Source organism: Nelusetta ayraudi, unplaced genomic scaffold (genome assembly GCF_046127955.1).
Source record: "Nelusetta ayraudi isolate G7.1 ecotype Tasmania unplaced genomic scaffold, CSIRO-AGI_Nayr_v1 ptg000135l, whole genome shotgun sequence".
NCBI lineage: Eukaryota > Metazoa > Chordata > Actinopteri > Tetraodontiformes > Monacanthidae > Nelusetta > Nelusetta ayraudi.
This window is the reverse complement of record NW_027466185.1, coordinates 22,768,935-22,783,267: the sequence shown is the minus strand read 5'-3', so window position 1 is coordinate 22,783,267 and position 14,333 is coordinate 22,768,935. Positions and strand designations below refer to the sequence as shown.

Here is a 14,333-nt window from a genome sequence, read left to right as displayed (position 1 = left end):
GTAAGAGAATTAAGCACCTGTTTTGGGCCCAATGACCACTAGGGGCCCCAAAAGCAATCAATTAACAAATGAGAATAAAAGTAAGTTAAAGCATTTATATATAGAGATATTTTGTCTTAAAACTCAAAACTTAAAAAAACCCCTAGAAGGTAAAGATAGGTTTGCATGTCTTGGTAATATAATCTTTGTTGCCTGGGAGGTTAAAAGTTCCCTCCCATTTGGAAGTCCTGAATTATTCATTTTGATCCAACTACAATAACGTAATCACCTATCATAACAAATTAGCTGTCTCAAAACTAGATATATTTTTCCCTTAATTTGGCAGATACAACTGAAGCTAATGTTTTTGTGTCTGTGTAATTGTGCTTTGAGTAATTTAATTTCAATAAAAATTCTGGGTTTCTTTTTGGCATGATTGACGGCTAACTTAAATGAACAGTTAATTTACACTGAGGCTTTTGGAAGCAATGCTTTTACATTGATTAATTAATTAACCTAGTTAACATAATGTTTAAGATGTTGTTTGTCTGTTTTGTTGTTTGTTATTTCTATTTTTTAAACCAAAAATAAGTAAATGCTTGTCTTTTTTTTTTTTTTTAAGTTAATTTTAGCTGCCTTGGATGACATTTAGCATCCACTTAGCACTATATCACTTATTAATTATTTTAAGTGCAAGTCAGCCTCTGGCTGCTGTGGTTGTTGTTCGCTTCCAAGGCCTTAATCATGATGAAAAAACTTTTTGTTCTTTAAGTCGAACAAAAAGTTCTTGGATATAGTTTTACAAGTGGATTCATGACAGAGTAAAAAATAATGTAATAATTGTATCGTAGGTATGTTCTTTTATTTCCACATTGCAAGATGGTGACGGTGATACCGAACACCATTGCCCTGCCGTTTTCGTTTTTACACAATCCCTTAAAAACACATGCTTGTGGAAACAAACACAACTCTGCAATCCCAGTTTTGAAAACCTGTAAAAACTAACTGTTCGTGGAAATGAACTTTTTTTTTGTGTCATGAAGAACGCTGCTCTCATTTCTTTGTGCACTGCAGCCAAGCAGTGGGTTCAACTTAGAGTCAGCACATCAATGCGATCTCACAGAACATAAAAGAGCGCTTATTGGGAGCTTCAGATCGTTGTGAGGCGGAGCTTCTCGCAACAAGAACACCCTTTTGTTTGTTTTGATCACTACTTTGGAGGCTATGAAGGAGGAGGGGAAAGATAAAGACCAGCAGGTTATACACGAGCGGCATCACGACTGTTGGTTTCCTTGCTTATCAAGTATCGGGCCTCCTTTCACTGAAACCTCTAAGACAAAAAGAAATAAGCAGACTTTAACTGAAACCCCTTTGGTGCTACCGCAGTCCCCAGTTAAAAGGGGTGAGACATTGCGTCAACCTGCTGCTCCACAAAGCATGATAATGATCGGCCACACGCCCCCCAAAACGCCCATTTTTGTCTCAGGGGGAAAGGAGACCACTCAACAAACCAGACTGTCAGGATTCCACCTGTGCAAGAACAGTCAGTATTTAACATGCGAGTCGTCGCAGACAGGGCCTCCTCCGCTCTGGCTGGCCGGTGTTGACAAAGCGGACGCGGCGCCCGTGATTGGTCCGGCCGTTTGATCGGCAGGCGGGCGGCTCAACTGCCGCTGCGGGTTGACAGGATGTGGGCGGGGCCGAGACGCCGGGTTGATTCCAGGTTGTCAAACAAGGTACAGGCGCCACACCTTCCACAGCGGTCACGGCACTTTGCTGCAGGAGAAGCCAGGTTTGTGGGGGGAAACTAGAGCTGGTATTGAGGTTTGCTGTTGACTTGTTGTTGAGCCTTGTGAGTAGCTGGCATTGGGGAAATAGCGGCAGGTTTTGGGAAGCAGAATTTTTTCATTGCTGTCTCTGTTTATGTGATATTTTCTGCTGTGGCTGTCTGTTTGGATATTTGCTGTGTGCTTTTGCTTGTGTTTGAGCTACTTACCCTCCCTCCTTCTTTTGCTCTGTCAGACTCTCTGTGTCAACTTTAACAACTTTAAAAACAAAGCCATGGACACTGACTACTTCAAATCTCACGTAAGTGCTTCTTGTCCCTGTCCCGTGCTGTCGCAGTAGGCCAGATTATCTCGCATACCTCTTCACCTTATCTGCAAGTCGTCACGACATGATGCATGCGGCCGGACGAGCTAGAACACTGACAGGTTTCTGACCAAAGGTGTCACCAAGGTGCCATCGACGGCTCAGGTGTGTTGCTCCAGACCGGATGTGGGTGTGGATGGTCCATCACACTGTGCGTCCACTTGTCACCGCGGTGATACTTGGGGAATGTGTAGCATTCTTTGAATTCCTCCGTGATGGACCACAGCTTGCAAAATCCCTCGGCGGAAACTCCTTTCTGCCACCTGCAATAAGATGTCGAAAACAAAGATGTAGAATTAATCTTCCTTCCAATCACTGTTCATTTAGACAGCGACATTTGGTGTAGTTTTATTCATAGTCTTTTGACTAAAATGTTATTTCGTTTTTGTCACAATTTAATCATCAAAATTGTTTTAGTTTTAGTCTAGTTTTAGTTGACAAAACATTCTAATCATTTTAGTCGACTAAAATGACAGTGGATTTAGTCGATTCCGAATGTCTTTGCAACACAGTTTTTACAAAGTTTTTCCAAATGTCCTGTTGCCTCTTCCTCCCCAATGTTGACTGCTTCCAACACTGATATTTAGGGACCAAGCACGAAAGACCTGTTTAGAAGAGGCCGTGTGTTTATGTCGCTGCGTTTACTTTGATTTTCTCTAAGTGTTGTGGTTCCATGCAGGAGATGTCTTGGGGAACTCTCGGGACGGTGCGACCCTTCCCAAATTTTCACCCGGACAGGGATGTGATGGAGATCCAGTCGGCGCTGGAGAGGAAAGGTGCCTCTGCTGCCACATCCGTTCATCGTCTGCTGCTGCTGCTTCAAGCTGAATTTCAATCATTTATCTTGTGCTCTTGGCTCAGATGCGGTGACTCTGGTGAGGATCCTGACCAATCGCAACAACGACCAGAGACAAGAAATAGTCAAGACTTTCAAAGAGATTACGCAAAAGGTGAAAACCAAAATCAACCGCGACTCAATTAAAACACAACGAGCTCCAAAATGAACAGCGACACATCAATATATACATCATTCAAAGCTCAGTAGACTTACCACACCACCTGTCAATGATGAGAAATGCAAATATTTTAGAAACACTTAAACAACTCGTTTAAAACTTAAAAAAAAAAAAAAAACACTTTGTTTTTTGTACAATGGTAAATATTAAAATCCACAACTGACAACAATAATCATACTTTAGCATGCAAAACATTATTTCATTAAAAGATCTCCAACTAGTGCATGACCCATTGCACATACATAAAAAACAAGATTTTGGTAGTTCCACTATCAGTAAGATTAACAATTATTCCTATGATTCTGAAAATATTTCAGTGCAATACATTGGTGCAACTGGAACACTGTTTGGTGTTGCACTCTTGTGTTTGTAGGTCAAATATTGTTGACAATATAGGCCAGAACGCACCTTTGTTTGAAGAGGGAGTTGAGGCTGCAGTGATGGTGGAACAATGTGAAGCTGACGCTCATGCAGTGCTGCTGTTTTACTGGTTAAATAATTAACATCGCGAGTGGATTTTCTATTTTTTACACTTTTAAAAAATGCAGGCAGGTGGTTACCCGCCTAACCCCAGCATTTTAATAGCAGACAGATGGCCGTAAAACTTCCTGTTGCATATAATCCTGACCAAAAAAGGCGTGAGGGCGGGACAGGAAGTGGTAGGGAAGAGAGATGGGGAAAGCATGGATGCATTGTAAGAACTGGATTCTGGACTGGCAATATGGTTGGCGCCGATCTTTCCCAGTGGCCTTTCGTGGTACTGCAGCAAAAAAATCTCCTGGGCCCAAAAAGCATTTTCCCCATAGACAGCAATCCAAGAATAAAGTCCTTTGAAACGGCTGACAGGACGACTGTGACCTGAAACGTGATTCATAGCAAATCTTTCTATTGTAGATTTTTCAGTTATGGTCTTTTAGTCGTTTAAAATAAATGATAAAGGCTGGAAAGTCTCCAGAAAAGAGTTTATTCCTAGAGTGACGTCACAAGGTCGTATGCGCTGCTGTGTCTCAGCTCGTTCTGATTGGCTGCGTCTTGATGCGTCTGTAAGTGATGTCCTCCAGAATCGTTCTGATTGGCCAAATAGATCTTGTGTGTTACAGAAGCATGGTGGGGAGTGACACTACTGCGCATGCTCTTTGGGCGCATTAATACGGAAGTAAAATGCTTTTTCGGTGTATGCACTGGGTGAGCAACTTCATTGAAATGAAAGGGCCGCCATCTTGGAGTCTGGGGGCTTGGGGCAGAGAGGGACAGAGAGAGCTGTATCCCATTTATGACCTCCTGCTCTCTGACCAGAGATCTTTTTTTCCCAAGGAAGACCTGACCAAATGTGTTAGTCACACGGTCGGCAGGCAAAATTGCATGATATAAAACAATATAAACAGTTAAGGTTTGGAAAATGTTTTACAAAGGGAAAGATTCCAACGGTGTGACGTTGGATTTTGACGCCACCTCGGGTCATTAAAGTCTACAATTTAAAGGTAGCCTTTGAATTGTAGACTTCAAATAAAGGTGGTAAAAGGGTGGTAAAAACTATTTGGTTTGGACTTTGGGAACAACATCTGATGATCTGAAACTGTATGTTGCTCTTCAAAGTTCAGGGCTGAGAAGTAGACCTGAAACATCCGAGTTTGCAAGCTGGCGAAGACTTGATACGGTCTAGCTAACTTTAGAATAAATAGCCCAGTGGTGAGAGAGAAATCTGCAGAGTGATAAGTCTCAGAGTACCACAACATAAAAAAAAGGGTTGAAGCCTTCATAGACAGGACATTGCCACAGTCAAGAACAGTCAAAATGAAGCTTCAACAGGCGTTTCTGGAGCGTGAAAGGAGAAACTGGACTTGTTTGTTCCAGTTCCAGGTCAAAAGCTGCTCTACAACCTGCTATCTCCACTACTGTCTTTTTTGGTTCATTAGCCTGTAAAGTCCATATGATAGTTTTATCTGAAATTCAAACAATCTGTAAAGAGTGACATTTACGCTGATCCAGGACCTGCAAGCAGGCCTGAAGAAGGCCCTGAGTGGAGAAGTGGAAACGCTGCTGCTGGAGCTGCTAATGCCTCCTCTGGAGTTCGAGGCCAATCGCCTGCAACAAGCCATGGTGGTAAGACTGTCTTGTGTTGTTTTTTCAATTATTTACTTATTTATTTATTTTACTGTGGGATGCCTATATATATATATTAATGTAGGCGTACATTCGTTTTGAAAATGCTTGCGCTCTTGGACTTTTGCAGGGTTTGGGCACTGATGAGGAAACACTGTTGGAGATCCTGTGCACTCGAACAGGAAAGCAGCTTCAAGATATCGCCGCTGCCTACAGCTATTGTAATAATCAAAGTTCCCACTTGAAACGAAAGCAGCGTTGGGTTTGTCGATTGCATATTTGCCTCACTGTTTGTGCTTCTTCCAAGTGCATAAGAAGGACCTGGAGAAGGAACTGAAGGGGGAAACCAGCGGAGACTTTTCTAAACTTGTACTGGCTCTGCTACATGTACGAATTTTATTCAACACCTTTTACGTTTAAAAAAATAATAATATTAATCGTTTGATTAATTTTGCGTGGAATCTCTCGCATTTTCGACCAAGTAAAGTTAATTTTCTGTGTCCCTCTCTGCCAACAGAAAGAAAGTGTTTCCGCCCCGGTTGAAAGAGACATTGAGGTACGAGTTGGCATGAAAAATGTTTTTTTAATTCATTTAAATTGTTTTTGCATTATAAATAGCAGATCTGTCATCCTTCCATTGTGATATGCAAGTTCATTTATCTTTTCCAGTCTCTCTCTGCAACACTAAATGGAAAAAAAGCAGATGTTGGACCATGGATACAAATACTGACGTCCAGATACCCTGAGCATCTCGACAAAGGTGAGGCCGCTCTGTCCTTTCCTTTATTTCAAACAGTTTTTCTTTTATGCACACATTGTCTTCTCTTCTTCGTGCATTGCTCAACGTCAGTGTCAATTTGCAGTGCTGATGGGACTGGAACTGCAGTGCGGTCAGGTGGTGAATGAGGTTTTGGAGAAGAAGTTTACAGGGGATGTTCGACTGGGCTTGAAGGTTTTAGGTCAGTTTTTTTGAATTTTGAAACATGTAACTGCAAGTATTCGCAAATGTTGACTTCTTATGGTCCCTCAGTGCACTGCCATTTTGTATTACTGACTGTTTCTGCAGTGGGGTGGTTGGGTGATAACCTGTTTGGGAAGAAGGGGGTGGGTTTTCATTGACTGCAGCACTTCAGTTCAATGTTGTTTTTTATCTTTATTTTTATTTTATTTTAAATTTTTGTCAAGCACCTTAGGTTGCATTTTACATATGAAAGGTGCAATATAAATAAACTTTGATTGATTGATTGATTGATTGATTGATTGAATTCACTATCATGTCTGTGACAGCCCAGTGCATTCAAAACCCCAACGCCTACCTCGCTAAGCGGCTAACCAGCACAAAGGTAGGACGCTGCCGTTCTCGCTGTATTTAATCCAACACTTGCTGTAACCAAAGTCCGGCAGTCAACAGACATTGTCAATATTTAGTCTTGTGTTGTTGAATAATTGAAAAACCCTTGGTTAAATTTTAATTTTTCCTCCATTCATTTGGTCACAGAAGTGTTAAAATAGTCCCAGTGCTGATGACGTTTAACAATCTAAAGAGGCATTTTAGCCCCACTTTAATCTGCACTGTTTAGAATTTGCAATTTAGTTGTCTTCAACCTCAGCCTGTCAACCTGTTTGTGGAGAGTAGTTATTAAAGTAATTCTCAGTCCTGTGTGATTGGAGTGTTTTTCTGCGTTGTGTGATTGATTTTTTTTTTTTTTTATCGTTCTCCTTGCAGGCGGCCATCGTGCAGGGCGTCATGGTGGCTCACAGCGAGGAGGATCTGCTGTGCATCCGAGCCGCCTACTTAAAACTCACTGGCACCTCTCTGTACACCGCTCTGCAGGCGAGTCATGCACAACGCAGGCCACTCAAATATATGTACGTTTTGAGTTGTTATTGCATTTTAAAGCATGTTTTTAAAGTGAGCTTTCCCCCCCATCCCCCCCAATAGAAACAGTTCAAGGGAGATCACCTTCAAGCTCTGCTGGCCATCTGTCGCGCCGAAGATTGAAGGGCAGCTGCAAAACCCTAACCCTAACCCAGTTCCTCAATTCAGCTGCTTTGTCTTTTTTCTCCGCATTCTGTGTATGATTATTATGTCGAAATAAACCCCATTGTGTCGCCCCTTTTCGTTGAATCCATTCTTTTCCAGTACAACATGTGAGACAGTGATTTCATTAAACACGCAGGACTTGTTGGTGCAATAGACTTTAATTTGAACAATTCAGTCAGTTGTCTTTCAGAAAGTTCTAAAAGTTAAGTACATTTTAAGCACAACCATCTGTTTATTTCTAATGGACTTAAATTCATTGGTCATCACTTTTAACCAGGTGCAATCATTACTCTATTTTTTGGCTACCAAGGAAGAATTAATTAATGCGTCACATTTGTTTGGTGCTTCACAAATGCAGGTAAAAAACAAAACACAAAAAACAACCAGCCCAAAAAAAAAAAAAGAATTTCTAACAACTTCATTGACATCAGTGCATTAGCGCTTCAACATAAGACCTACAATCACATCTGCCCGACACAGCAAATTTGCTCTTCAGCTATGCTTGTCCCGCTGTCAGGAATTTAAACATGAAATGAGGAAGTTTGGTGATACACGGCATACATGCGCTCAAAAAGAGAAGAAACAAGCCCGCTTTGCAATAAATCTCTCGCTGTCTCTCTCCCCCGGCCGTGAGTTCAGTTCTCTTCAGCCTTCATGACGAGACGAGGGACGACAACGTTTTAGTCCTTTTGGCCGAGGTCGGCCTCCGCCGCTCACTGGCACAGCGCGTGCAGCCACAGCGGCAGGAGAGAAAGCTGCAGAGACACCACGACCGTCGAGCCGCCGCCCATGGGCGTCGTGGGCGTCGTGGGCGTCGTGGGCGTCGTGGGCGTCGTGGTCATCAAGGTTGCGTTGGTTGTGATGACTGGAGTTGTGGGTTCTGCTGTGGGCCCTGCAGTTGTGATGACTTGAGTTGTGGGTTCTGCTGTGGGCCCTGCAGTTGTGATGACTTGAGTTGTGGGTTCTGCTGTGGGCCCTGCAGTTGTGATGACTTGAGTTGTGGGTTCTGCTGTGGGCCCTGCAGTTGTGATGACTTGAGTTGTGGGTTCTGCTGTGGGCCCTGCAGTTGTGATGACTTGAGTTGTGGGTTCTGCTGTGGGCCCTGCAGTTGTGATGACTTGAGTTGTGGGTTCTGCTGTGGGCCCTGCAGTTGTGATGACTGGAGTTGTGGGTTCTGCTGTGGGCCCTGCAGTTGTGATGACTGGAGTTGTGGGTTCTGCTGTGGGCCCTGCAGTTGTGATGACTGGAGTTGTGGGTTCTGCTGTGGGCCCTGCAGTTGTGATGACTTGAGTTGTGGGTTCTGCTGTGGGCCCTGCAGTTGTGATGACTGGAGTTGTGGGTTCTGCTGTGGGCCCTGCAGTTGTGATGACTGGAGTTGTGGGTTCTGCTGTGGGCCCTGCAGTTGTGACGACTGCAGGGGGTGTTGCAGTTGACGCAGTGATGGATGATTGACCCTGTAGAGAAAGAGGATGAAGGGAATCATTGTTAAAGGCAGAGAGAGTGATGCCTGAACTCATTCATGGAGCCTCTTTTTCATAAATTGGATTAATGCAACCGTTGTAGCATGAGGCTTCTTACTGTGTTCCTTTTTAAGTTTTGTGACTTAACAGCGGGCCAGGTAGACCAGCATTTTTAAAAAAAAATGTTTTAATTAAACTGCAATTTTACGAATTAATAATCTCCGCAGCTTTTTGTATGAGAACTTGTGAGAAGAAAAAGAAAAAAACAACTGAAAATAAACCACAACTATATAGCAGCATAACAAACAAAAACAAGTTATTCATTATTTATCATTTCCTTCATTTGTTTATTTATTTATTTTACTTTCAAACTTGCGAGATGCATCTCGAACTTGAACGGGCCCCAAACAGGCATCACAGCACGACTTACCAATGCCAGCAGAAGCAGCGCGCACCATCCCTGAGCCAGCATCTTCATGTCGTCGAGTGGAAAAAGTCTGACGAGGAATATATATCAAACGGCAGAGAGATGGACGGGAAGAAGATGCGTTGCTCGGTTCTACCAAAGATTCTCGCGCTGTATCCTGCCTTGTCTCCTCTGCTTGTCTCTGGTGAAAAGTGAGGAGGCAAACATTTCCCTCTTGCTTTTATAGAGAAAAACGATGTCAGGGAGGGTTTATGAGAAATAAAGTAAGTGACCCTTGATCCAGGAAACTCGTTCACTGGTGCAGTACGTCCTCCTTCTAGAGATCCTCAGGATAGATAGGTTTTTATTGCCAGACTCACGTGACTTTGATTTTGTTCAAAATTATTTCCCCCAAATTATTCTATGTATCTACAGTGGTGGGAATTGTTTTTTTTGCCCACACTCCTGCATTTGTGTTCTGCTAAGAATAGGTCCACAAGTTCGCTCTGTCTGTCTGTCTGTCTGTCTGTCTGTCTGTCTGTCTGTCCATCTCTTCATCTATCTAACATAGTTTGTCATATACCATAACAGTGCAACTTGCACTTTACTGTTCTTTACTGTTTCATGTGCATCGGACAAACTTCCTTTTTCCACTGAAGTAATATAATTGCAGGTTAATGAGTGTGTTGAGACCTTTATCAGACGCGGAAAAATGTGATTCCCCTCAATGAATGATTTACAACCCCAGCGCTTATTTCCTCATGTGTGACACACGCAAGGTCATGCTTGTATATCCTTGTTTTTTAGTTGGGCGACGTCATGCCATGTGAGGGACAGCAAGTTGTCTCGTGAGCACGAACAGCATCCTGGGTTTTGGTGAGCGTTTTTTTTTTTAAATGGACAAAAAAAACCCAACCAATTTCACAAGTATTGATTATTCCCTGGGGGAAAAAAATCAAATTATTCTTGTGTTTCAAGGAAAGTACAAGAAAACGTAGATCTATTTAGTTAGAAAAAGTATTATACGCAAGAAAATGCTTATAATACTTATAGATACTACATAGTATACTATGCTATATGTATCCTATATATAATACTATATCCTTTACCCCGTGGTGGTGTGGGTAATGATATGATGCAACCCAACAATCAGATGATGTTAATAATGAATTAATGACTTGGTTACTTTGCATGTAATTCTGTTTGGTTTTGTGTTTACCTTGCATGCACCACAGTCGTGCAGGCTTGTTGTGTGTTTTTATGTTGTTTGTTTTAATTTGGTGAACATATCCTTGACATGGGCGAATGTAGTAATTTCTCATCATTTATTTCAAGCCAGTTGCATGTACACAGCACGTCACAGATAGGGATGGTTTTGCAGTAATCTATTCCTACAATATTGTACCTGTAGACTGGTAACAGCCAAGAAGTATTCTGAAAATACACAGGGAACATTTCAGTGATTATACAACATGTATCCTAAGACGTTTATACTTTTAAAAGCTCCATGCTAATGTCTCACAAGCTCACTGACTGACTGATAAATAAAACTCGCTCTGCCATCTGCTCTCTTGTCCAATTTTTCTCATCTTTTTTTTTATGTATAAAAAAGCTGCTGTTATACTCGAGCTCTGAGCCTCTAGATGGCGCTTATCCCCAAACGGCGTGGAGGACAAGCGATGCCAGCAGCAGGCCGGCGACGGGGCAGGAACTGAGGTCTTGACTGCTCTCGATCGTCGCAGCGACCGTGATGCTCTGAGTGGCTGCCATGGGTTCGGCCGCCGTGACTGCTGCGCCGGTAGAGCTGGGAGAGGCGGCGGTAGCGGCGCTGCTGGTGCTCAGGGTCTCCGTTGTGGTGTTGACCATGGCGGTGGTGTTGACCATGGCGGTGGCGTTGACCATGGCGGTGGCGTTGGCGGTGGCGTTGACCATGGCGGTGGCGTTGACCATGGCGGTGGCGTTGAACGCGGCGGTGGTGTTGACCATGGGGGTGGTATTGACCATGGCGGTGGTATTGACCATGGCGGTGGTATTGACCATGGCGGTGGCGTTGGACGCGGCGGTGGCATTGGTGGTGTCGTTACTGAAAGACCAGGTTGCATCCGAGGTGGTGTTGTACGCCACCAATGATGTGTTGGTGGATGACATTGTGTTCTAAGCGAGCGAAAAGAGGAAGTACACGATGAACCGACAGGACACTGAAGACGATATTGAAACCTACTACCTGTTGACATCCTATATTCTGTCTTTTTCTATTTCTAGCTACTCACTAAGAACAAAATATCTTCCTTCATTTTTTACCTGAGCGTTGGCAAATCCAAGCAGAGAGACAAAGATGAGTCCCAGGTAACCGCACTTCATGTTGGTCGAGAGAGAGATGGCCTCCTCTTGAAAACAAAACCGCTGCTTTTTAAACTCTTGTACCGCCCTTTAATCCTTCCAGTTTTCCTCGTTCAAGCCTGGTACAAACGTGTGTTTGCCACACGATGGTTGTCCGTCAGTGTACTGGGGTTCAGATATTCTCACCTGATACCTGTTTCCATTCAGGAAGCTCGTCCTCAGTCTCCACCCTGGCTGCAGACCACAAAATGCAAAACCTCTCACTGAGCCGCCTGAAATCAGTCCAGATATGAACACGAGAGACATCTCAACTTTGCCGCATTGGCTTTTGTGCTCAAACGACTTAACCGAGGCAACTTCGTATTTCTTAGTTTATTCTATAGCACGGTGTTAAGTTGGTAACTCACAAATTAAAAAGGTGTGGCTGAAAAGAGATACTTCACATTTTGCAAGTTTGAGAGTGAGATCAAAAAAAGAAATAGAAAAATCACTGACGTGGTAGGAGTCTGAACACATCATGGCCCATTACATAACATGCGTACATAAGAGAAGCAGAGTTTTGAGGCAGGATGGGGCTGTAACTGTGGACGCACGCATGTCATGCTGGATGATTTTAAATTCTTCAAACTTGTGACTCAATAAAACATCCGATGACTTGCAACTCGGTTAAAGGGTGGCAAACCGAGCGAATGATTTTCAACCAGGCTGACACATTAAATTTTCACTACATGTGAAAAAAATTATTGAAAGCTGTGGTGCACTGTCAGTCAATTGTGGTTGAAATGAACATTCTGGTAGCTACAAGACTGTAATGTTTTAATTTTTTTTTGGCCTTTCCAACACTGAAACAGATTACAATTTACAAATTACAATTTTTTGATGATGCCTCAGAGCAAAAAACAAAAACAAAAACTTTTTCACAGCACCTGTAAAACATGTGAAATAGATGTAGTTTTAATCTGCAGAATGTCAAACATTAAGTATTAAACTTTGTGCCTGAGAAAGCAAGACTGAAATCATGGGAAGCAGCAGTTGACTGTGGGACAAGGAGTCACACCGTCCTCTGACTGTGGTGACCGCCCCAGTCGTGGCGTCGGGCCCGGCGCTCCCTGCTTCAGAATGCGCCCCGGTGGTGATGGTGGTGGTGGGGCTGGTGGGGGTGGGGCGGGTGGTGCCGGTTGGGGTGGGGCTGGTTGTGCTGGTGGGCGTCATTTGTGAGAGGGTAAATTCCACAGAGCTCGTGGGCGGCTGCAGCGACGACAACACGTCGGCCGCTGGGGTTGATGGAGGTGAGGGAGGGGCCGCTGTTGTCACGGTGGGAGGGTCGCCGGAGGTCCTGTCAGCGGGGGCGTGGCCAGGTGTCACTGTGGCGCCTGTCGTGGGCCGGACGGTCACGGTTGACACGTCCGCGGCACCGGGTGACGTTTCAGCTGTCGCAGTTTGTCCCTGTGCGAGAGTGATGGATGGGTTGGAGATCAAAGGCAAAATTGATGAGTGTTGTTACTTGTTCAAAGCATTCACTGTCTCTTTTCAATGCAAATGGAAAACTGGGAAAATTAGCATTTGGCCTCGGTGTGTTCGAAAGGCCTTGTTGGTGCAGGCCAGAGGCAGCAAAAGTATTCACATTCTCTACCTCTGCTAAAAGGAATGATTCTACTCCTTTGCTCAAGTAAAGTACAGGTTCTTAAATGTACTTGAGTATCCATCTATCCATTTTCAATACTCGCTTCTTCCCGAGCTCAGGGTGTCGGGGATGAACCTGAGTAAAAAGTAAAAATAATTTTGCTCCTTTTATGAAACAAAACATTTGTTGCAGAGGTATTGGAAAATAATCTCCTTCTAAAATATGATCTAGTTTTGTATTTAACAACACAACAGCATAGTTCACTATAGTGATGAGTGAATTACCTTTGAAATAATTTGAATCTTTTAGACACTTTTAAACACAAAAATAATGAGCGTGTTTTTCCAACGCTAGGAGTACAAAGTACAGATATTTGTGACAAATGTAGGGAGTAAAAGAAAGAGAAATACTCAAGGAAAGTAAAACAAGCTGAAAAATATACTTCAGTAAAGTAACAAAGTATTTGTACTTTGTTACCTCTGTAGCGCATGCAAATGTTTAGCAAGAGCCAACAACAAAAGAAAAAAAAGGTAAAAACAGCACTTGATTAAAAACTAAAAGGTGTTCATCAAGGCCACGTTCTCGGCCCATTTCTCAACTACCCACTTCTTCGCGCCACGACCGATAACACACTTTCAAGCAAGGTTCGATCACCAGTCTGAGTTGTTGTTGTTGTGGGATGTCATGATATAAAATGACATAGCATCTCAGTTATTTTAGTTACAATAAACAAGCAATATGGAAGTGGTATTCCCATCTGTAACCTCCGCATTAAACTGTAATATCATGATCCTGCATCACAGGGACCAGATTCAATCAAAACACTTTTATATTATTTACTGACCCACGTCAGACCTGTTTTAACTTGCTTCTGGTCTCTCTGTCGCCCGACAACAATTTGCTGTGTTTATTTTCTGCCAACCGGTTTCACTGTAGAAGCTGCGGCGACATCATGCAAAGGCCACTGGCCTGCTGGTCGAGCCCAGCAGACCTTACTCACGCTTTGCATAATAGCACGCTTGCATCTGTCCAGCCTTGGAACATGGAAATGATGTTCAAATTTTTAATTTTTCTTGGTTTTTCTTTCGAAGTGCATTGATCCTCGTTGACCTTCACCATCAGCGTCAGAAAGGTCCTCGCCCCGAAACATTCCTTACCTCTGCGAAGCCCAGCGGCACGATGATAGTCAAAAAGCCGCAGAGAACGAGCA

At 43.3% G+C, this 14,333-nt stretch overlaps 1 protein-coding gene across 2 annotated transcripts; it reads left to right on the top strand.

The window, feature by feature from the left end:
- The first annotated feature begins 1,789 nt into the window (after positions 1-1,789).
- Positions 1,790-7,364, top strand: anxa14 (annexin A14). 2 transcript variants are annotated; one of them, XM_076011505.1, is made up of 12 exons: positions 1,790-2,067; positions 2,810-2,906; positions 2,992-3,080; positions 5,136-5,249; positions 5,380-5,470; positions 5,557-5,636; positions 5,767-5,805; positions 5,919-6,009; positions 6,113-6,208; positions 6,537-6,592; positions 6,976-7,083; positions 7,163-7,364. In XM_076011505.1, exons 1-12 carry the CDS (start codon positions 2,041-2,043, stop codon positions 7,163-7,165), a joined length of 891 nt encoding a protein of 296 aa, XP_075867620.1. In that variant the 5' UTR covers positions 1,790-2,040; the 3' UTR covers positions 7,166-7,364. The 2 variants fall into 2 exon arrangements, with proteins under 2 accessions (XP_075867620.1, XP_075867619.1); XM_076011504.1 differs by having other exon boundaries at positions 1,794-2,067; positions 7,192-7,364.
- The last annotated feature ends 6,969 nt before the right edge of the window (positions 7,365-14,333 follow it).

Excerpts from the sequence above, each read along its gene's own strand:
- anxa14 (XM_076011504.1), top strand. The coding sequence starts at position 2,041 with ATGGACACTGACTACTTCAAATCTCAC. Across the intron at positions 2,068-2,809 it reads CTGACTACTTCAAATCTCAC|GAGATGTCTTGGGGAACTCT; the intron begins GTAAGTGCTTCT and ends GGTTCCATGCAG. Across the intron at positions 6,010-6,112 it reads CCCTGAGCATCTCGACAAAG|TGCTGATGGGACTGGAACTG; the intron begins GTGAGGCCGCTC and ends GTCAATTTGCAG.